A 21,862-nucleotide genomic window follows, 5' to 3' on the forward strand; every position below is an offset into this window, starting at 1 on the left:
CCGTCGATGCATAATAAAGGATTCGAGTTTCGGAACGTCCCTATCTCTAACCAGTTCCTACTTGTTTACCCGCTTCCTGCTTGCTAATCAATACACTTGTTTGCCATCGCCTCATGCTGCGATTCCACCACACTTTAAGCACAAACAAACAAGCACCACAGACGAAGACGTTTTCTGTTACACCGGCGCTTCCACCAAATACTTATATCCCGCACAAATTATTTATTAGTGTACAACCACCCATAAATAATTTATTTATTTAAAAAAAAAATATTTTAGCACAAATTTTTTTAGGAACAATGCGGGGTGACGAATTTCATTTTTCACCGCCACCCCCATTCCTCGTAAATAAGGCCGAATTAGAGCTCGAAATATATTTCATTGTTTTCAATCAACACTCGATTTTTTTTTCGTTCGTTCGTTCGTCTCCGCGCTGCTCCAGATGGCCCTAATAATATTTTTACGTGAGGCGCTAATTTGATAAAGATGGGCTTTTTTAAATTGGCGCCCACTCGACTTCCGGATCTTTTTTTTAAATAAAAAGGCTTCCCCCCGGGAACGAACCTTGACAAAACAATAAGCCCATTTCCTCGACGGTTTATTTTATTGATCACCACGCACTTCATTTTACCATTTTAATTACGACCCCATTTCCACTCCCTGTGTCATTCATTCTCAAAACAGCTACAAAAAAATTCTTTTTTATTAAATTTTCATTTCAAAATTTGTTAAAATATATAGGATTAATTTCCTTTGTTTGTAGATTTTTTTACCTGCTTTCAACCCTTCTAAGCGATTAAAATATCTAATTACTCCAAAGACGTAACGGAAGGGCGACCGTATGAAATGGGGTAGATTAGCGTAAAGGGGTTAAAAGATTCAATGATGCAAATACATAAAGTGTCTATGTCACCCCACGCTAAATGTGGAGGAGGGGTAGCCCCGGAGATATTCTCCTCGCATTGGTATTCTGGCCGAGTGCCATACCTCAGGCGTGAGGCACCTAGCGAAATAAATTTGCAATAATCTGCATTGTATCATGCAGGGTTCGGATTTCCACCCTTAAAAACATCGTTATTTATCTCTGCGCCGCTCAAAACTGAGTGGCCGAACATAAACTTCCCGCCAAAGTGCACTTTGCTCCCTTCACCCTCAAAAAATTTCTATTACTAATGGTCACGTAATCCTACCTCATATTTTTAACCCCTTTTGTTGATTTCTTTGATTTGATCAATTAGTTATTAATAATAATAATTATATAGGTAAACTATTATCACCTGAAAAATGATAAGAGTCAATTCAATTTCTTTATTATTTCCGGACGAAAAAGTTTGAAAAACTTCGCCCCTTTCGTGCTTAAAAAAGACGTTGAGAATTCTTGAGGCGTTCAGATAATAAATTAATTAGTTAAATGAACCGCGAGTTATTTATGTGTTTAATTTTTTGCCCAACGCCGGGAGTTTATCAGATATCGGAGAGGATTTTTCCGTAGAACTATTCATCCCCGGAGGGTAAAAACGGTCTGATTTAATGAGTTTAACGTCATTACCGGGCAATGATTTTCGAAGCCGGGCGCTTTTCGTGTCCAGCCACGTGGAAGAGCGGCGGCGGCAGATGCCGTAATGCGTTCCGAAGGTGGCACCCTTCGGAGATATCCCCGTCACTCGATCACCGGCCCCCCGAAAAGATCAACTACTCCTACCTATAGCCGCCTCTTAAAGACAGACACTTCGGGGGGCACTTTTAAGGATTTTATTTAAATCGAAATGAGCTCGTTCCGACACCTCAGAGTGTACAGTAAACGATTTCCGTTGGCTGCCACCCCCGGAATTGGGGAGAGAGTATTTCGACCCCCAACGCGACTTAAGTCTCTCGTCCTTCGATTTTGCCGCCGAAAGAATAAAAGTAAATAGGATCTCGTTATACCCTTAATAAGGGGGTATTATTTCCGCGGGGTCTCCATTAATATCAATTCTTCTTCTTTTAAGCAGGGTTGGGAGACCACGCCGACCAAACGTTTAAAATCCGGTACAGATCCAAAACCTCTTCGCCAGAATGACTAATGATCGCGAGATGCCTGTCAAGCGATCTAATTAAACACAAGTTTCCCGGTAACATCTCCGTTTCGGAACTAATGGCTCGAAAGGAGGAATTAATATAGGCCACATTCGTAACTTCACTACCAGCTAAACAACATGACGCGCACCCGATTAGGGGAACGTGTTTCTGTTTCCTGTCGTACAACCTTAAATGTTTAAAATATTTATTTAAATATTTCACTTCGCTCTCGCTGTTTATATAAAAAAAAGGTACGGCTCGCAGGAAATTGAAATAAAAACCGAACGCCCGGTCGTTCGAATAAATAAGAGCCGTGAATACGTCAGTTTGTATTTTCCCCCGGCCCGGATTTGTGTCCCTCTTGTCCCCAGGGGCATGTATGATCACGATCCCGAAATGCCAAAGAATTACCTTTACGATTCTACAGTTATTGTTATTTCGAATATTGACACTATTACCAGCTATCCCATTGAATATAATTTCAATATATATAAATAGATTTTTAGATATCATTGTAATGAACAATGTGATAATTAGTACATATTCTCAATTGACTGTGCAAAAAGATTTACTTTTGCAAAGGTTTATGAAAGTAAAGGCTCAATTCATAGTGAAACGAATATAAGGTCAACATCATCTTGGGAGTATAATAGTCATCTTATAAAAGTCCAATTCTATAGCAGACACTTTCTACGAGGCGTACTGCAGAAGAATGGATACACTTCGAGGGACATCAACCAGGCCATCAAGCAGCGAAAGCAGAAAGAGGACACGGTAAGTACAAAACCACTTGGATTTATCTGTCTTCCCTATGTTTCAGGTGTAACGGCACCTCAAGAAGAACGACATCGTAGTTCAAAATTTAGAACACACTCCCGATAGCCAAGGACAAACTAACTCCATTAAAAGGAGTGGGAGTCTATCGACTATCGTGTAGTTGTGGGAAGGTTTATGTTGGCCAAACTGGACGCAACGTCGAGTGCCGCATCAAGGAGCATGAGAGGGATGTAAGGCTGAAGAAGATCCAGCAGTCGGCGGTTGCGGAACATTGCCATGCAGAGGGGCACCGAATAGACTTCGAACAAACAAAGGTGCTGGCTAGGGACAACAGATACTACCAAAGACTGACAAGAGAAGCCATAGAGATTCACCGACGTAAAAATAACGTCAACAGAGAGGAGCTGGGAGCTTAGCAGAACATGGAAGATGGTGGTGAACACGAAGACCTCTTCCCGCCTCACACCGGACGCGACGCAATTAGTTATGAATTATAATAATAATAATAATAATTTATTTAATCACCTGGCTACAAATAGTAGATGTGACAAGTTCAAACCACATACAATATATAATACACAACATACACAATACTCAACAAAGAAAGAGAGAAATTAAATTATGAAGTATGACCTATGCTAGTTGACTAGGACTAATACTAAAATTAAATGACAAGTATTCCTGGCGGTCGTAAAACGCCCTTTCTACAAGCATCATTTTTACTTTATGTTTAAATGAGCTAAGCGTATCAGCTTTTTTAATTGCAGATAGCAAATTATTATAGAGCTTTGGGAAATCATACCGTGGACTCTTTTCAAAGAAATTAGTCTTATGATGACCCAAGCACACCAAACTATCAGATCTAGTTTCGTAATTGTGTTTCATGACAGGGACACATTTATATATATATATACTTTGAAGAGTAAGAAGCGAATTGGCCTTGAATGTATCTCTACACGAATCTCTGCAGTTTAGGTCGAAGATTAATCTTATAATGCGCTTCTGTGCTACAAAGGCACGCCGCCACTCCGTCGATCTTCCCCACAATAATATATTGTATGAGAGATGTGAATAACAGAGAGCATAATACGCATCTAATAATCCCGATAGCGGGAGGCATCCCTTCAACTTCAGAATTGCATAGAAGGACGAGTTCAATTTCGAAACCAGATGATCAACATGTTTGTCAAAACTTAGCTGCTCGTCTAGATAAACACCCAAAAACTTGCAGCTATTTGATAGAATGATATCATCGGCTTGCGGAAGCCTTCTCCTCTTATGAAAATTTACAAACACGGTCTTTTTTAGATTAAGAACTTATGCTTGACTTTAGAAAAAAGCATATCAGCATCATTCGACGCCAGGGCAATTGACGTATCATCGGCATACATGACTATGTGGACATCGGAAAGATACTCAGGAAGGTCATTTATATACAACAGAAAAATTAATGGGCCCAAGATTGAGCCCTGGGGAACTCCCAGTCGAACATTTGATTCCGATGACTCCTGACCAGAGAGGACCACTTTTATTTTTTGTTCCTCCAGAAATGATTGAAGCCAATTTAAAATCGTTAGTTTGTAATTAGCGTTAACTGATTATTAATTAGTTTTTCTGACTTATATATAGTTACCGATTCTTTGATCTCGTCACTTCGAACCAGTTTCTGAAGAAGGTTGCAACATGGCATCCGAAACGTCAAACCTTTTATTAAAAGACGCACGGCAAAACCCGAAAGTTTCTAGTGTTAGTTCTAATCTTAGTTTAATTCTATAGCAGAAGTCTGGAAATTGGCTGTGGTTTAAAACTATTACCGAAGAAATCACTTATGTCGTTAACATTCAAGCAGACAACATTTAGGAATCGTAGCAACACTCAGTAGCTGAATAGGATGGAAAAACAAAAGGGAAATTATGGATATAGCAACATCAAGGTGAGAATATTTCTCTTCTCAGCTTACTTCCTGTATGGTTATCTACACCAACCTCCTTCTAAGAAATTAGAATTCTTTGGAAATTTTTCCTAAGTTTATGAAAAAATCCTGCATTTTCTGATCTGAGCTTAAATAAGACTGAGAAGCTGCACTATGCGTTTATCAGTTTTGTATGGTAATATAACAATGTTTGTATTTTGTTGCATGAAATGAGTGATCTAATTAGAAATTCAGTACGGTTTTGAAAAGCTTTTAGAAGTAGAGGGATAATGGTGTTAAAGATATTTTGTCTAAACGGAACGATTTGTGGAATGAGAAATCTGGTATGAGTAATGGAGGGACAGGCCGAAGTAGTTTCAAGGGTTGAAATATATGAAGGGGGTAAGAACAAGCAAGGCGTAGGTAGATGAAGAGTCGGGAAGAAGCAAGTGACCGCCTCTAGCATGTACACGGCGATCCCTAGCGCCATAAATTCGATCAATTCTATCTGTGAGCCCGGTCGCACTCCTCCCCTTGTCGCAGGCGCGTCTGCCGCCGCGACGGCACGTAGCCGAACGATTAAAACGATTTGAAGAATGCGCCGGGTCATACACGTCCGGTGTCCTCGGCTGGAACGTTGTTAATCGTAGCCCGCTTGTTCCGATAAATCCAATAGCTTATCCGACTAGTGCCGTCCGGGACGCGCCCCCCCTGTGTACGTATTTTCAATTTAGACGGGCCCGTCTATGTCGTTCCTCTTTTTGCGAATTCCTATTTTTCCATTTCGATAATCCCCGTCTGATTTTTTGCAGCCCTTACGTGACTCGCCGCGTCGGCCGAGTGCCTTCGCCACTCTCGAACTCGTGTTCGTGTTTCTGATGCGAACTCTCCTGCCTGATGATAATTTCGACGGACAAAGCGCGACAATTCGGAACAATACACAATATAGCGGCCGCTCCACTAATCAGTTGCAAGAGATGTCTTTTGAAGCCCGCATGGCCTTAAGGCTCTCGCCGGCAGATGACGACGACATCAAAGGCGAACCGGGCGCGAAATAGACCGGAAAAACTAGAGTGGATTTCTAATCAGCATCGGCAATCGTAAACGCGCCCCCACACCGCATCCCCCCGAGGCGTCTTGACAAATGGCCGCCTCGTCCGCCAAAAATTAACGTGTACATCTAAGTATCTCAGGAGTCGCTGCTTAAATGAGAATGATTGTGGCCAAATTATACACAGGGGTGCAATCGAGTAACTGAGGCGCGTGAGCCGCGACCCCAACGCCGTCTACCGGCGCCTCCGCCGCCAAGTACTATTAAAGAAGTTTAGCACGCAACGAACCGACGCTTCGCGCCCTCCACCTGAATCTTACCAATTTAGGGACCTAATGCCCGAGAAACAACTTTTCCAACGTTACTTTTAAATGGGAAATAAATTACGTTAATAACACGTTAATGCTACGTTAATATCGCATCTTCTTTACTTTACTTACTCCAATAAAAAAACATAATGAAAAGCTTTAAAACATTCCAACAGCATCATCATTTACCTAACGCAATATAAAATAACTCTTTTAAAATGAAAATAAAATTTCTTTTTATTATTTTAACAATAGGATTGTATGTACAAACTAAATAGATTCAAGGGAACGTTTCCTCTCGTTTCAAAATCGATTGTTGTTCCAAAGGGTACGTTTCGAAAAAGTAAATACCAAGTAGAAAGAAACTAAGTTGCGGGGATTAAGAAGGGTTCAGATATTAAACAGCGCCCCCTTCCCTCTGTACCCACCGTCGTTGCGATCGATGGAGGGGTTCCGTCCGAATCGCAAAGTTAAAATAAACACAAACAAAACGCGGTAATTGTTTCAGAAATTAAGAATGAGAATTTTCGATCGCAATGGAATGGAACAGAACTGGGAGATTGGGGGGTTGGTGATGATTAAAGACGTGTGCTGGCGAAGCTGGGGGGTTGTCGAATAGGGGTAAAGGGAGACCAGGTTCCGACGCAAGAGGTGAGAAGCGATCTGAGCCGCAATAATTTTTGTCAAATCTCCGCCGTCTCTTTTCTCCCATGAAATGAAACTTTCAAATTGTTTTGATGTATTCGGGCGGCTTATTGTGCCCCTTTAACGGCGCCGGCTCCTCAACTTTCAACCCCCTTAACGCCCTCGCGGATCTACCCTCTGATTTATTGCTCGATTGCTCATATTATTGAGGATTGCCTCGGTTTGATATAAAGCTTATTAATCGCGTCACGGCCGTGCGGTTCAATAGGTAATGTTAAAACAAAAAAGCCTTAAGGTTAGACTATTTTTTACAGCTCCTGCGAGTACGTTTTCGATGAATAAGCTCTTGACCACAGGGCAGAAAACAAGGTACATCGTTAACAGGAACGGAGTCGTTTTGGGGTTTCCGCCTCCGCCCCCACGGGGGTGAATTATCTCCGCAGTCACACCTCTATTTTTTTTTTCGCCCGTATCATTCCCCAATGCGAAATCAATCTTAGATTAGTTTAGGAAATAAAATAAACTTGTTTACTACCAACGTAAGATGCTTACTGACGTGCTGACGCAAGTATAGTAATTTTATTGCCCAAAGACGGCGCGCATTAATGCCCTTTTCAACCCCTATTGCGACGCACACATTCTCCTATTCTCTCCCCTCTAACGCCGTCCCGAGTGTCGCCTGTTCATCCCTAACACGTGTATGTTTAGCGCTTCTCCGACAAACATAAACTTTTGTTTTAGTGTGTGTTTGTCCACTTCTCCCCACGAATTTTAGCGAAAATTAAAAACAACCCTCCGAACTTTTCCTCCCCGATCGTTGACAGGCTTTTAATTAACAAGTTTTGCATATTTTTCGAATAAACACCTCCAATTACTAAACAAACCCACTCCTTCTATTTGGACTATTTTTCAAACATACGTACTATGAAGATGTATAGTCAACACAAAAATTAATCCATCAAAAAAAAAACAAATTTTAATATTAATACTAAGTTGTGGAATAACTTGTATAATAAGTTCTGGGTTAAGACGATTACCCAAGGGAATTAAAAGATTGTTTTTGCCGAAAGGCAGAATGCACCCCCATAGACACAGTTAATTAATTAAATGCCAAAAACCATTCAATTATGGAAGTGCGCGAGATTCAAAAATTCGAGCAAACACCGAGAAGAGGCGGTTCAAAGCGGCCCGCCTTTTTTGTTTTAATGAAACCGCATACTAAATAAGTCGCAGTACCCGCGGCGATGAGGCGAGTTTATTATTCCGTCTTAGCGGGAGTGTTTAGCAAACAGATAGGCGGCGCCGACGTCCTCGGCGAAAGGGGCGCCGGGGCCGATTGTTTAATACCGAAGGTGGTAGTTGGCCGCTAGTGATTCCGGACCCGTCCTCGGTCATATTGCCAGCTTGGGAAAGGTTCAATTAGCCCCTAAGTAGATTAGGCTTACTTATGTCTCAGTTTCCCACTTGACGGTGCACCCCTCCTTCAAGGAGGACAAACATCCCAAAATGCTCTAGTATGTTAGAAGCTATAGTAATTTATTATCCACCGACTACAATTTCATATTAAATTCACTTTAAATTTATCACTATATATACACCATATTACTATATATACTGGGAATTTCATGTAAGTCGCAATATATGAATGCAGTAACACAGGCATTGGGTAATTTTGCAAAGGAAAAATGTTGCTTGGAAAAACGCTGAATAACAAATAAAACTAGAACTAACACTAGACTTAAAACTAGAAACTAGAACTATCACAAGACCTAGAACTAGAATCATTTGGGTTTAGCCGCACGTCTCTCAAGACGGCTAAACCCAAATGATTCTAGTTCTAGGTCTTGTGTTAGTTCTAGTGATAGTGCAATACTAGAACTAACACTAGACCGAAAACTAGAAACATTCGGATTTAGCCGCACGTCTCTCAAGACGGCTAAACCCAAATGATTCTAGTTCTAGGTCTTGTGTTAGTTCTAGTGATAGTGCAATACTAGAACTAACACTAGACCGAAAACTAGAAACATTCGGATTTAGCCGCACGTCTCTCAAGACGGCTAAACCCGAATGATTCTAGTTCTAGGTCTTGTGTTAGTTCTAGTGATAGTGCAATACTAGAACTAACACTAGACCGAAAACTAGAAACATTCGGATTTAGCCGCACGTCTCTCAAGACGGCTAAACCCGAATGTGTCTAGTTCTAGGTCTTGTGTCACTAACACTAGAACTCTAAAGACTACTCTGAAGACACACGGCTAAACCCGATACTTTCTAGTTCTAGTTCTAGTGTTAGTTCTAATTTTAGTTCAATAAAAATATGCAACTGGAACTAACATTAGATCTAGAACCAGAAACATTCAGACATGTTGCATTTTATGTGGGATAAAGTAAGTATGTACGCCCTGGTTTCTATGGAAATATATTTTTGTATAGTAGTATAACTTTGAAACAAATAAGAAATTTCCTTAATTATTTAGGATTTAGGAAATAGTATTCCGCACCTGTTACAAGGTTTGTTGATTACGTTTAGTTTTCGTTGAAGGATAATTGAGGTATGCTACTAAGCACTCGGAGATCTTATGTAGTACAAGACGGCGAACGTTGGGTCCTTTAAAACGTTCATTTAAGGGGATGGGGTCGTTTAACTGTTTAGTAGGAGGACGAATAACAATTGGATCCCGCACCTGTTACAGGTTTTGTTGATGGTATTTAGCGAAGTACGATTAACGAAAATGGTTACTTTGATTGCGGGTGTAATTAGGAGAAGTGGGCTAAATTGGCGATCATTAATCGTACGGGTAAGTGTTTATTAAAAATCTCGAGATGGATTTGCGGAGTGCGTGATTAGAAGGTGTGTCTCGGGAGGCGGCGGAAAGTGGTCCATTTGAAAAGTTCATGGTCCATTGGTACCGTTTCCGGCTGCTGCCCAGTCAATACAAATGGAGAGCGGGAAACCTACACCCAAAACCACTTATCCACTCGACCGGCCAGAACTTATAAACACGGAACCTTAGGTTTAAATCCTTCGGAAAAAGGACTCCAACCGGATCGGGGGCTCTCGATATCACATATCGCTTGTTAACGCTCGTCCTAAGCTACTTATCTTTGCTTATTTCCCCGATGTAACCGTTGGTCGTTATTACAGCTAAATCAAAGGAATTTTGAATAATTAAGGATCCCTTTTACTACTAACAAGATATCAAAACCATTTTCAACGTAATCTTCTATTATATATAATATTTAGAAAGTAAATGAAAAGCGAATAAAGAAAAAAATGTTTTATTTAAAAAAAGAAATGATGAAATTTTCCAAGATAGTCATCGTAAAATATAATGAAATAAGCGGGACCGTTTGTGGCGAAGCGTTTGCAGCATAAGTTGGAGTAAAATCTGGCTCAGCAGCCACGAAAAGTAGGGTTGGAGGGGAAGGATCGGGGGTATATATCCAATTGCTTTCAAACAGCCACCCTAATTAACACAATGTAATTAAATCAATTAAACCGACAGGGTCTGCGTTCGCATTTAAACTTTTGGGCGAGATAAAGGGCGGGTCCCAATCCGTCTTCCGGCGATTTCGCGGACAAATGAAGACGCCCCTTCACCTCCCCCCGAGAATGTCGTGAAGAGACAAGCGGGTATCGTTCGTGTGATACATGATAAATCATTCGCGACTGACGAGGAATAAATGTCGTCGAACAGCCCTTAAGCCCCGTAAACGCGTTAATAGCATTTACATAGGATAAACAAAGCCCGCTATTAATCTTATGTACTCGCGAACTGTTCTTCCTCGCAAATCCTTCGGAAGGCTTAGTAAAGCACAGCTACGACGTCTCACGTCTTAATGTACGCGTCGAAAACATATCGTCTTTCGTAGTCGTTTATTATCTGCCATTCGGTTATTACGAAAAAGGGTTGCCGTCCCCTTAACTCTAATAAAAGTCAAAAGAGGAGTTTTCTAATTTGTCCCGCAACACCTTTAAGAAGAATATAGATGAGGTAATATCCGCGAGGTTTTCTTAATCTCCCGCAATAACTAAATACAACGCTCATTTTGCGCCCCCGTAATGAACCACTTTTGAGCAGGAAACAAGAAATCATCAATTTCTGAGCGCGCTTTTCACCTTCAAGGTGGTCGTCTCACCGTTCATTCCCTCTTCTCTCCCGCCCTCTATTAATCATAACCCTCTACCTACGGTAAATTTACTATTTTCACCGACGCCAGTTCATAATTCACGCCGACACATTTCTAAAATTCAAATTGCGCCGTCGACCGATCCCACGAAAATTAAAAGCAAACAAATTAAACAATACCCGTGAAAACTAATTTTTCACAATTACAAAAGTGCACACACAAAACTCCTCTTATTGCCAACGTAATCAATTAAAGGTTTTCGACACCCATTATTTAACAACCCGGTAATTGTTCGTTTAATTATTTAAAAATTCGTTCCAACTTTTTTTTTCAACGCGATAGCTACTCCATCTGTTATCAAACAAACTCTTTATCTACTCACCATATTCCCATTCAAAATGGTATCCTCATTCCCTGTAGATTCACATTCAATGCAATACTGTAACAAACATTTATATTATTAAATTTCTGTATATATAATATATGTATTTATATAGAATATATATGTTATATGATATTCACTTTATTAAATTAATAAATTTAATCGATATTTTTGTTTTATATTATTAATTATTAGTATTATAATGATGTTTTTGTGTGTCTTGTATATATTTACTCAAGTTCACTTGTGATGAAAAGTTGATTTTATTAGAATTAGGAACAGTTATAAAAAAATGGTGTAGTTGTGCTTTTCATTTAAAGAGGTCGCCTTATATTAATTATAAAAAATTTAAATTTATTACACATTATTATATTTTTTATATTAATGAAAAATGTTGGGTAAATTTATATATTAAATGGGTATTAAATGTTCATAATGTCATTTATGGTAAACTTTGATAATTTTTATGATTAAGTACAACTATTTTACAACCCCAAATGAAACATTTAAATACTTTTAATGAAACATTTAAATAATATAAACAAGGTGAGAGGCGCTATCTATTAATGGAAGCTGAAACTTCGATGAAACACTTAAAAATCCCTTTATATAAAGGGATCTGAAAATGTAGGTCAATCTACCTACTCCTGAAACTTGCAAGAACCAGCTTGGAGTGTCGCCTCTGTATGATCAATGATTCAAATTACGATGTCATGAAACTAAATGTAAACTAAGTTTCTTGTTACATGTCCTCAAAGAAAGTTAACGCAAGAAGTTTGTACACCATTGCAGGTAAAGTGGTCTTTTTGGCTGATATGCAGCAAAAGTTTATAAATATTGTAATGTTTTTGTGATGTGGTCAGAAAAATGACATTACTAAGTTTAATAATAAATTGATTTTTATTAAATTGAAAAATTAAATATTCAAATATAATTGCCGAATTATGTCTCAGGGTCAAAAGCAGGTTCTGGCAACACTGTCAGACCACTGAGGTCTTATATATAATCTAGAGTGCGTATGCTGTTGTCCCCACCACGCCTAAAATGAAGCCAGAAAGGTCGCCATGTTAGATGTACCAACTTAGCGGGAAATTCTAAATTCTTATATATACTTATGCAAGAATTTACATTATTATAAACTGGAAAGACAGAAAATAATAACCAAAACAAAACATTAACTTTTTATTGATAAATAATTATTAATTATATGATAAAAGAACTTAATAATTTTTAGCCACAACCCTTATAATTAACATAAACTAAGAAGAAAATATTTAAAGCAATTCTGATTGATCACGTTAACCTTTGCTTATAAATAATTGTTAGTTTATTTAAAATAAAACTGAACATTCCTTAATAATAAACTTTACTTGAACTTCAATTGAAGACCTCGGTGCAAGAAATGAGTAGCTTCATTTATCAAGAGAAGAAGTTGGCCCCTTCTTACATCGAGGTCTTCAATTGTTAATTCCAAGTCAAGTAACCAGAAACACTTTATGGACTGTTGTGAATAATCGTCCAACCTACCAAATTATAAAAAACATATGTGATACGAAAAGAATTCGAAAACTTTCATCAAAAATCAAATTTTAATAAAAATAACAATATGTTTATGAGAATTGTGAGGTTATAATTGTAGGTACAATAGAGACTTGAAACTATAGCTAAGTTCAGGTCGGTACATCCAACATGTCTGACTTTCTGATTACCCCCACCAGCATCGCATACGCTCTCTAGATTATATATAAGACCTCAATGGTCCAGACAAACATGCGCACAGTTTAAGGTGAAATGTAGTCAACAAAATTAACGGAATTTACTGAATATAAGAAACAAATTCTCTAGTTTAAAAGTAATATTTATCAACTCGAATATTGTTATGGATTTAAATTCCGTTATGGTAAAATATAGCGCCATCTGTGAATAAAAGGTAAAACTAGAATAATTAGGCTGAACGTACACATTATAATTTGGTTAGAAAATCTAAAAAAGTGAAATAGCAAATAATTTCTTATCGCTTTCAAATTTTCATATGGCTTTAGTTGCGTGTATTACCTCTTCCGATGAAGAGGTTAAGTGGAAATTGGTTGAAAAGCGAATGAAAGAAAATTTTTTTTCAAATGCAGTGCAAGGTAGGCCTAAAGCATATTGTTTTGTTGTTTAGTAACTGAAGGAGAAAATAATTTTAGGAACTTTAAGGCCTCTTTAGTGACTTTTTTCGTCCAAGCGACAAACTTAACTATTTACAAGAAGTATTTTTTTATTACAATGGATACTCCTTACTGTTTATGCGGACAGCCCTATAACCCAAATATTTTTATGATACAATGCGACCTTTGCAAAGACTGGTACCATGGAAGGTACGTTTCTGTTTTTTTCTGATATTCCTGCATATTATTCCTTTTAATTCAGACAAAAAGATAACCTAACAAAAGACCTTAACAATATCGTTTTATTTAATATATTATTTCTTCCACAAATCAAAGTTTTTAATGGTTTTTAGTTGTGTCAACTTCCAAGAACACCTGGCCATAGAAATAGACAAATACCATTGCCCCAGATGTACACCCATATTTGGACCTTCAATAAGTAAGTTTGTTTATATATATATACTTGTATATGTAGCTTACATATATAGATTATTATATAAAGCCTTTATGACTTAATCAAAAAATTCATATTCTGTTATTAATAATGACTAATCATTTAGTATTACAAATTTGCCAATTATCACTTAACCTTAGTTACCATATTGTTTCTTATCAAGGTTGTTGAGTATTCTGAAAACCATTTTTCCGATATCTGCATTTCTACCATTGTTACACACTGTTATGAATTAACAATAGGTAGTTATAACTTTTATACGATTTGCGTCACCACTCACCAACTAAATAGCACTACTAACTCTTTATCAATCAGAGCCAAAGTTTTGTATATAAAATTTGTTTATTTAATGTAACAATAAGAATAAGATAACAATTTGTTGATGAAACAAAAATTTTCTTTCAGATAAACCTTGGAAGAATTATCACAGACATGACTTTTGGGATGAAAACGCAACGGAGAGGCCGGTTCAAACGGGAACGGCTGTTTTTATTAAAGAATTACGAGCCAGGCATTTTGCGAGTGAAGGTGAAGTAGTTATCCATATGCGCGGCCAACAATTAACAGAGACTTTCCTTCAACAAAGAGGGTTTGATTGCCCCATCGTCATCGATGGGAAAGATGGATTAGAAATGAATATTCCTTCGGATACTTTCAGCCTGTACGACGTTGAATCATACATCGGTGGCGATCACGAAATGGATGTCATTGATGTGACCCGTCAAACAGATGTAAAAATGAAATTGCGCGATTTCGTGGCGTATTTTAATAGTTTAAATCGAATGCGGGTTTTCAATGTTGTTAGTTTGGAATTTTCTGGCACAGGATTATCACGACTAATAGATGCCCCTTTAGTTGCGAGAAAATTAGATTGGGCAAACACAGTTTGGCCCTACGATTGTACGGTGAATCGACCTCAAGTCCAAAAATATTGTCTGATGAGTGTTAAAGATGCTTACACGGACTTTCACATAGATTTCGGGGGGACCAGCGTTTGGTATCATGTTGTTTGGGGCGAAAAAATTTTTTATTTTATTAAACCAACGCCTGCTAATCTCACGTTGTATCAACAGTGGATGACGGCGACGAATCAAAGTGAAACATTTTTTGGCGATCAAGTTGATCGATGTTATAAAGCAACTTTAAGACAAGGACAAACAATGGTGATACCAACAGGTTGGATACATGCTGTTTTAACCCCTATTGATTCATTAGTTTTTGGCGGGAATTTTTTGCATAGTTTAAATATTCCAATGCAATTACAGTAAGTAACAAAACATCACAACACATTTAAAAAAAAAACTTAATTCGTTTTTTTTAAACAGGGTTTATGATATAGAAAAGAAAATAAAAACGACAGAAAAGTTTTTATACCCTCATTTTGAGATGATCAACTGGTTTGCTGCTCAAAAATTATTAACACAAATAACTGAAATTAATTCGGAAGAGAAACGATGTCCTAGCACTTTATTAACCGGTTTAAAATCATTACTTTCCTCGTTAAAACAATGGAATACAGAGAAAGATGTTGGTCATCAATACTTATAACCAAAAAATTAAGATGATTTATAAATTATTTTTTTAGTATAATTTAAGTAGTAGAGAACAAATTCCCATAAGTATAAACACAACAAAACTACTAAAGGATATTTCCAAAGAAATAAGGCACGCTGAAAGATTTATTAATTCGTTGAATCCTCCCAAACCAGAACGGGAGTCAAAGAGGAAACGAAAAAAACCCGTTAACAAAGACTTTGTTGATTATTCTTTAAATACAAAGAATGATGTAATTATTTTATATAAGTATAATCTTTAAATTGATTCTCATTTAGAGTAGGGTATTATTTATGAATTATTTTGATTTAAAAAAAAATTTATCTATTTTATTATAAGAATTAATAATTGGGAACTAAGATAAGTTATTAAGATAAGAATGTATTGGTGAGTACACGTGCGAAACGGCTGTATATATTATACAGGCTGCCCATTATGTATGGAATATAGTATATATCTTTGTAGATATCAACTTTATAGCAAAACATTTTCTACAAAACTCGTTTAATATTTTATTTGCCATAATAAGACTGCATTCAATTGTTTTTAATTCAGAAAACAAATGAATAACGAATAATACTTAAATTTTTTTAAATGGTATTCTTTCTTTAGGCTCATTTGATAGAGATTGCTTTTCTCTTTACGATGGCGTAAAATTTTTGTATCCTTACATCAGAAAATTTTTGAGAAAAATGTTAAAATTGTTTATTAATAAAAATTAATAACATTAATCTAGATATCCGAGATCGTCAAGTACCTCGAATTATTACTGCAAATTAAATTTACATACAAAATAAAACAAATAAACGAAAAATTAGTGTACATCTCCAATAATTCGAGGTACTTGACGATCTCGGATATCTAGATTAATGTTATTAGTTAAATTTTCTTAATAAACAATTTTTAAATTTTTTTCAAAAATTTTCTGATATGAGGGCACTAAAATTTTACGTTATCGTAAAGAGAAAAAAAATCTCTATCAAATGAGCCTAACGAAAGGGTACATTGCCATTTAAAAAACTTCAAGTGTTATTCGTTGCTCATTTGTTTTCTGAAATAAAAACAATTGAATGCTGTCTTATTATGGCAAATAAAATATTAAATAACTTTTGTATAAAATGTTTTTTTATAAAGTTGATTCCATACATAATGGGCACCCTGTATATTATAGACAAGACGTTTCAACTCACGTTCGCCACTTTTATGAATATACATATTGAAGGAAGTTTTGAAGATATATTGTGTAACACTTTTGCTCTCAGCTGCATCAATGTCGAGAAAAATATGAAAATTATAAGAATTTATATTTTTTTGTATTTTTCCCGATATTGACGCATTCGAGAGCAAAAGTAAAAGACAGCAATATTGTTAAAAATAATATTTTCTACAACTTTCACTCTAAAAGTTTTTTTGTAATATGTGCCAAATTCCAAGCATTACTATCAACAGTATGTAAAACTACAAATTCAGCGAATCTTCATATTTTCGTATTTTTATTATTTACACATTTCGTTAAGAATGAAATTTGCTACAACTTTTGTTCTAAAAGTTTTTTTGTAGTATGCTCTGAATGAAAAACTTGTTCTTTTTTATTAGCAAATTTTGAAAAATATTTGTGTTTGCATATACCGAGAAACGCAAATGACTCAACATGAAAAACATATTCATGGACATGATGCATGCCACATGTGGAAAATAACCGCGAAAATCAATTAGTCATACGCGTTTTCTCTTGGTACTATGTATATTCATTAATTTCATAAGAGCAAATAAATAAGAATTCGTTTTTAATCACAAACTCTGAGTGATACACAGTACTACCTGAGTGTCGATCATTAAAATATGATGACTAAGAAAAGGAAAATCGATTAAAAATGTAAATACTTTTTAAATTTGATATTTCATCGTGTTGAACTTACTGAATATAAACATGCTTCTGAAATAATCACTATAAGTGTTACTGTCACTGTTGGATATGTTTGACTGAGCCTTTATTTTTGTAACATAAACATAAACACGATTCTGAATGAGAATTTATTTAAAGATGCAGCTTTAAAAAATATATATGAATTTTTTTTTAATAAACATTTTAGTTTATTGTTGATATACCGGAAGTGCCGGCAACAACCCCTATTAAATTAACGTTACCAAAACCTGCAATATATCCTTACGAAAATTCATTGAATACCCAAGATATACGCAATACATTTCTTGAGGATAGTTGGGGAAGTAGTATATTAAGTAGAGAAGATGGAAATTCACAAAGAAATTGTGTTTTAAAATTAAAATTAGGGTAAAAAAAACAAATATAACATAATTAAATGAAATAACATTTTCTTGTAGTTCAAAAGATGGTATTCCAAGTGGACCGGATTCAAATCTATCCCTTGATTCCGCGTTAACTTTTGGAAGTATGAGTAAATCAGTTTATGATTTTAATGATGATAGCGATAGAGATGATGATTGCTTTAATTTGAGTATTGATGAGAGTCCACGGAAAACAAAAAAATCGAGCGGATCGTTAAAAATGAGACTACCAAGTAAGTTATGAAGTAAAAAAATGAAATAAAATGTGAATTTTGAGACGATTTGTTTAGATAGTTGGGGTCCGAAATCGAAAAAACGGGATGATCTTGAAGATATTCCTAAAAATGGTATTGAATCCTTATTAAAAGCTTCAGCTTTAACAAATAAATTTATGGAGTAAACACAATAATTTATTTTTGTGACGTTTTGGTTTATTTTTTTAAAATTTTTAGTGATGGAAGTGGACGAACGTCGCCGTCAACACAAGAAGCAATCGCGGGAATGTTATCTATAAGCCAAACGTTTATTCAACCTGGGAGAGCACCCGCTAGGTCTCGAAAATATCGTTCGTTATCAAATACACTTTCTGAAGAGGAAGATATTAATAATGTTCACCAAGATGAAGATTACAGTAAATAAATTTCTTAATTTGCAGCCAAAAATTTATTTAATAAACACATTTTTAGTTTATCCATCTTTGGATAATTCTGATGATGAAGATATACATATCTTTAAGCCGAGAGGTCGATCAAAGATCGATGAGGCTTGGAATCCAAAAGCCCGTGTCGGGCCATTATTGCCGAAAATGAACCGTCCAGCGCGTGAAGGTACCAAAAAACAAGCCGTGGAAAAAGTCTTAGAGGCGGCTGCTGCAAAAAGAGCTTGTGAAAGTCCTGAAAAAGTACTCTCACAATTTTTTTGATTCACAACACTGATTTATTTATGATTTTTTGATTGTTTTTTTAGAGTCCAAAAAGACAGTATAGACGAAAAAAAATTAAACCAAAATTAACGGAAAAAACTACGTCTTCTGTACCAAATACAACAACCATAGCGAGTACATCTACACATGGTGATTATTAAATATACAGTGTATTTGATTTTAGTTGTGACAACTAAAATCAAACACACTGTATGGATATATTTATTGTTGCTTTTTCTTCTGATGATTGTGGTGATTTTATAGTAGTGACTACGCCTAGACCTCGAAAAGGAATGAAAACTGCTAAACAGCGCCTAGGAAAGATTTTGAAAATTCACAAAATGATCCACTGATTTGTCCACGTCGAATAGTTGAAAAAAAAAACTTTAGAACAATTATCACTGAACAGTATTCTTTTTTTTTAATATTATATTAGTTGTGTTCTTGTTGTTAATCTTTACAGTGTTTATTTTTTATTGAAATCATGGGTAGTTATTGTTAATTTGAATTATGTATGGTTTAGTTTCATTTAATTTTGTTTTTTAATCACGTCCGAATCTCGTTATAACATTTCTTTTTCTTATAACATTCCAAATTCAATGATTTTATTAGTTAACTTTTTTATATCGTGTCATGGAATTGATTTTAATTAATATAGTTTTACTGTGATTTTATGTCATTTCTCAATAAAAACAAGTTTTTTAATAAATAATCGAATATATACATGTTAACATTAGAAATTAAGATTAAAACTGATAAAATCACCTCCTGATTGATAAAAACAACATACCCGTTACACGAAATACACACTTTAATATTATATGTACAACGAAAACAAGAAAAGGAAAAGAAATTGAACAACATTCGGCCCCCGGCGTGCAAAAAAAGATTTTGCCTTAACGGTGTATTTATTATATTAGCTGGAATTTTCTGCTGTGATTTTAAGAAAAAAAATAACATTAATATTCATAATGTATGTGTTCATATGTTCGTATTTGACGATCATTTTTTTGCCATTCATTGAGATCATCTTTCATTTTAACCGGAATAATATAGCTTCAATTCCAAAATGAAAATAAGTATGTTAAAATAATTAAAAATATCATTCACTTGTACGGAATTATACAATTTTTCGATAAACCCACAATGTAGAATTTATAAAAATAAAAAAGTATTATAATTTTTTATTCAACTCGTTTTTTTTACTTGGTCCCAACCGTTAATTATAATTATTATAATCTCTGTTTTAGTTGTTCACATTTTGCGGTATCACACGCACTTCCGGGTTATGTTCCACCACGACTGTCCCCACCAATAAATCGTATACGGTTCGATTATGTCTTGATATGAACATACCAAAACACATCGGAAACATGACTAGACCCAATAATATATTCTTAAGTATGGCTCTCCAAAATGATTTCGCCCATCCCAAACTACCAGGATTTACCAACAATACAGGATTTTCATTTTCATTGATTGTCACCACTTCTTCAGTGCAATAAACACGAAGACCCAATAAAAATTTTCCAGGTGATGCTGGTTCTGCACCATGCAACCAGTAAGTCTAATAAATATAAATTTTTATTGTAATTTTTTTTTCTAGTAATATATGTACATCAGATGTGTGAATCATTTTAGGTTTCTCTTTCCTATACAGTATTAATACATAATAATTAAGATATTTGTTGTGACAGCTATAATCAAACACACTACATATATAATTTCATACACTGTTTATCTTCTTCTTTAAAAGTTATTGCTTAGAACTCACCTCTTACCATTTTTGCTTGTTAGACCAACTCATTCACCTCATCACTCTTTCAAACACTTATTATTATTATATACTGTAACTCCAACTGACAAACAGCTCATTATTACGCTTTCTATTCTCTCCTTTCATCTCCCACACACCTCAATTTCAGCGTCATTTTCATGCCCTTTAACTATGTGATAAAAGAATTTACTCCCTTTAACCTTTCTCCCACAATCATTGGATTTATTCCCCACCCACTTTTTATGAAATAACTCCTGTGTGGGTGTTATACCTGATATTACACAACCCCTTTCGCCCTTTGAATAATATTTATACCTCCATCAATTTCATGTTAACTCCAAGGATTGAATTAATTTTTGATAAGTTTGTAAATTCACATTTCTGATGTACATTATATCAATCTTAATAATTAAGTACCTCATAAATACAAGCAAGTACACGATATAGTACTTCCAAAACAGCAAGTTCTGCAGAAACAGCAGCAACTTTTTCAGGATTTTCCAAAATAGAAATTAATTCCTCTTTGTCAGCAAGAGGAAAGCTAAAACTTGATTGATTTTATTTCAATAAAAATTGATTAATCCACATTTATTTGCTTACTCAAAATTGTAAAAGAGTAGAAATGTAAGGTAAAGTTTTAATGTAAATAGTAGAATGAAATCGATCGTTTCTGCTGCGAATCGTTTCCATAACGGTGGGATCACAAATTGAATCAATCCAACACGATTTGGAGCTAAAAATAATTATTGATAATTATGCTTATAATGATTATGTTGGATTACATACCAGGTCTTTGATTTGATAATCTCACAACATCTTGAAACGCTTGATAATTTTGTTGTTGAACCGTTTTAGCACTTTCAATCCATTCTCGTAAACTTTGAATGTAATTATTAAGTTCATTTAGAGTCAGATTGTTATCAACGTCCCCGTCCGTCTTCATATTGATTAATATTATTTATTTCGTTATATACCCAGAATATAACAATACCATTTTCGGCCAAAATTTTAGATTTTTACCAACACAGTCAATTTCACTTTCGTGTTGTCAAAGAAAAGTGAATGAACCATTTTTTCATGTATTAGTAGTAAACTTTTTATCAAACACCTGATTCTTACAATTTCAGCGTTTTATTGAGTTATCCAAACATAGATGGCGCAAACATCCTATAAAATATGTATTCGTCATGAATTTGACGTCATGAAGGTCTTGAAATCATTTTTTTCGAAGTTATTAAGAGCGATATTAAGAGATACCAGAGGTTGTGGGATAATAGCAATAATGTTTAGAGATATTGATATTGATTAATGATGCTAAAGGAAATAACGTTAAGAGATATCATCCAGTACATGTAATGGAATTAACAAACAGTATTGGAAATTATTAATTACTTTAGGAAGCTTACTCCAGGAAAAATTTTTTATATAATGAAA

At 35.4% G+C, this 21,862-nt stretch overlaps 2 protein-coding genes across 4 annotated transcripts; one reads left to right on the top strand and one right to left on the bottom strand.

Moving 5' to 3' along the window:
- Positions 1 to 13,287: 13,287 nt before the first annotated feature.
- Positions 13,288 to 19,838, top strand: LOC111414184 (lysine-specific demethylase 7B-like). Of its 2 annotated transcripts, none has more exons than XM_023045433.2 (13): positions 13,288 to 13,396; positions 13,454 to 13,624; positions 13,768 to 13,853; positions 14,274 to 15,132; positions 15,194 to 15,395; positions 15,454 to 15,654; positions 17,516 to 17,715; positions 17,766 to 17,962; positions 18,020 to 18,125; positions 18,182 to 18,360; positions 18,416 to 18,630; positions 18,696 to 18,801; positions 18,919 to 19,838. In XM_023045433.2, the coding sequence occupies exons 2-13, from the start codon at positions 13,533 to 13,535 to the stop codon at positions 19,002 to 19,004; spliced, it is 2,529 nt and encodes an 842-aa protein (XP_022901201.2). In that variant the 5' UTR covers positions 13,288 to 13,396; positions 13,454 to 13,532; the 3' UTR covers positions 19,005 to 19,838. The 2 variants fall into 2 exon arrangements, with proteins under 2 accessions (XP_022901201.2, XP_022901200.2); XM_023045432.2 differs by having other exon boundaries at positions 13,289 to 13,396; positions 18,916 to 19,838.
- On the bottom strand, positions 19,820 to 21,513 carry LOC111414185 (protein FAM8A1). Of its 2 annotated transcripts, none has more exons than XM_023045434.2 (4): positions 21,215 to 21,513; positions 21,029 to 21,161; positions 20,846 to 20,975; positions 19,820 to 20,218 (listed from the first exon to the last, which is right to left on the bottom strand). In XM_023045434.2, exons 1-4 carry the CDS (start codon positions 21,369 to 21,371, stop codon positions 19,898 to 19,900), a joined length of 741 nt encoding a protein of 246 aa, XP_022901202.1. In that variant the 5' UTR covers positions 21,372 to 21,513; the 3' UTR covers positions 19,820 to 19,897. The 2 variants fall into 2 exon arrangements, with proteins under 2 accessions (XP_022901202.1, XP_022901203.1); XM_023045435.2 differs by having other exon boundaries at positions 20,846 to 20,969; positions 21,215 to 21,500.
- Positions 21,514 to 21,862: the final 349 nt, after the last annotated feature.

The sequence above is a fragment of the Onthophagus taurus genome, chromosome 8, assembly GCF_036711975.1.
Source record: "Onthophagus taurus isolate NC chromosome 8, IU_Otau_3.0, whole genome shotgun sequence".
In the NCBI taxonomy this organism is placed as follows: domain Eukaryota; kingdom Metazoa; phylum Arthropoda; class Insecta; order Coleoptera; family Scarabaeidae; genus Onthophagus; species Onthophagus taurus.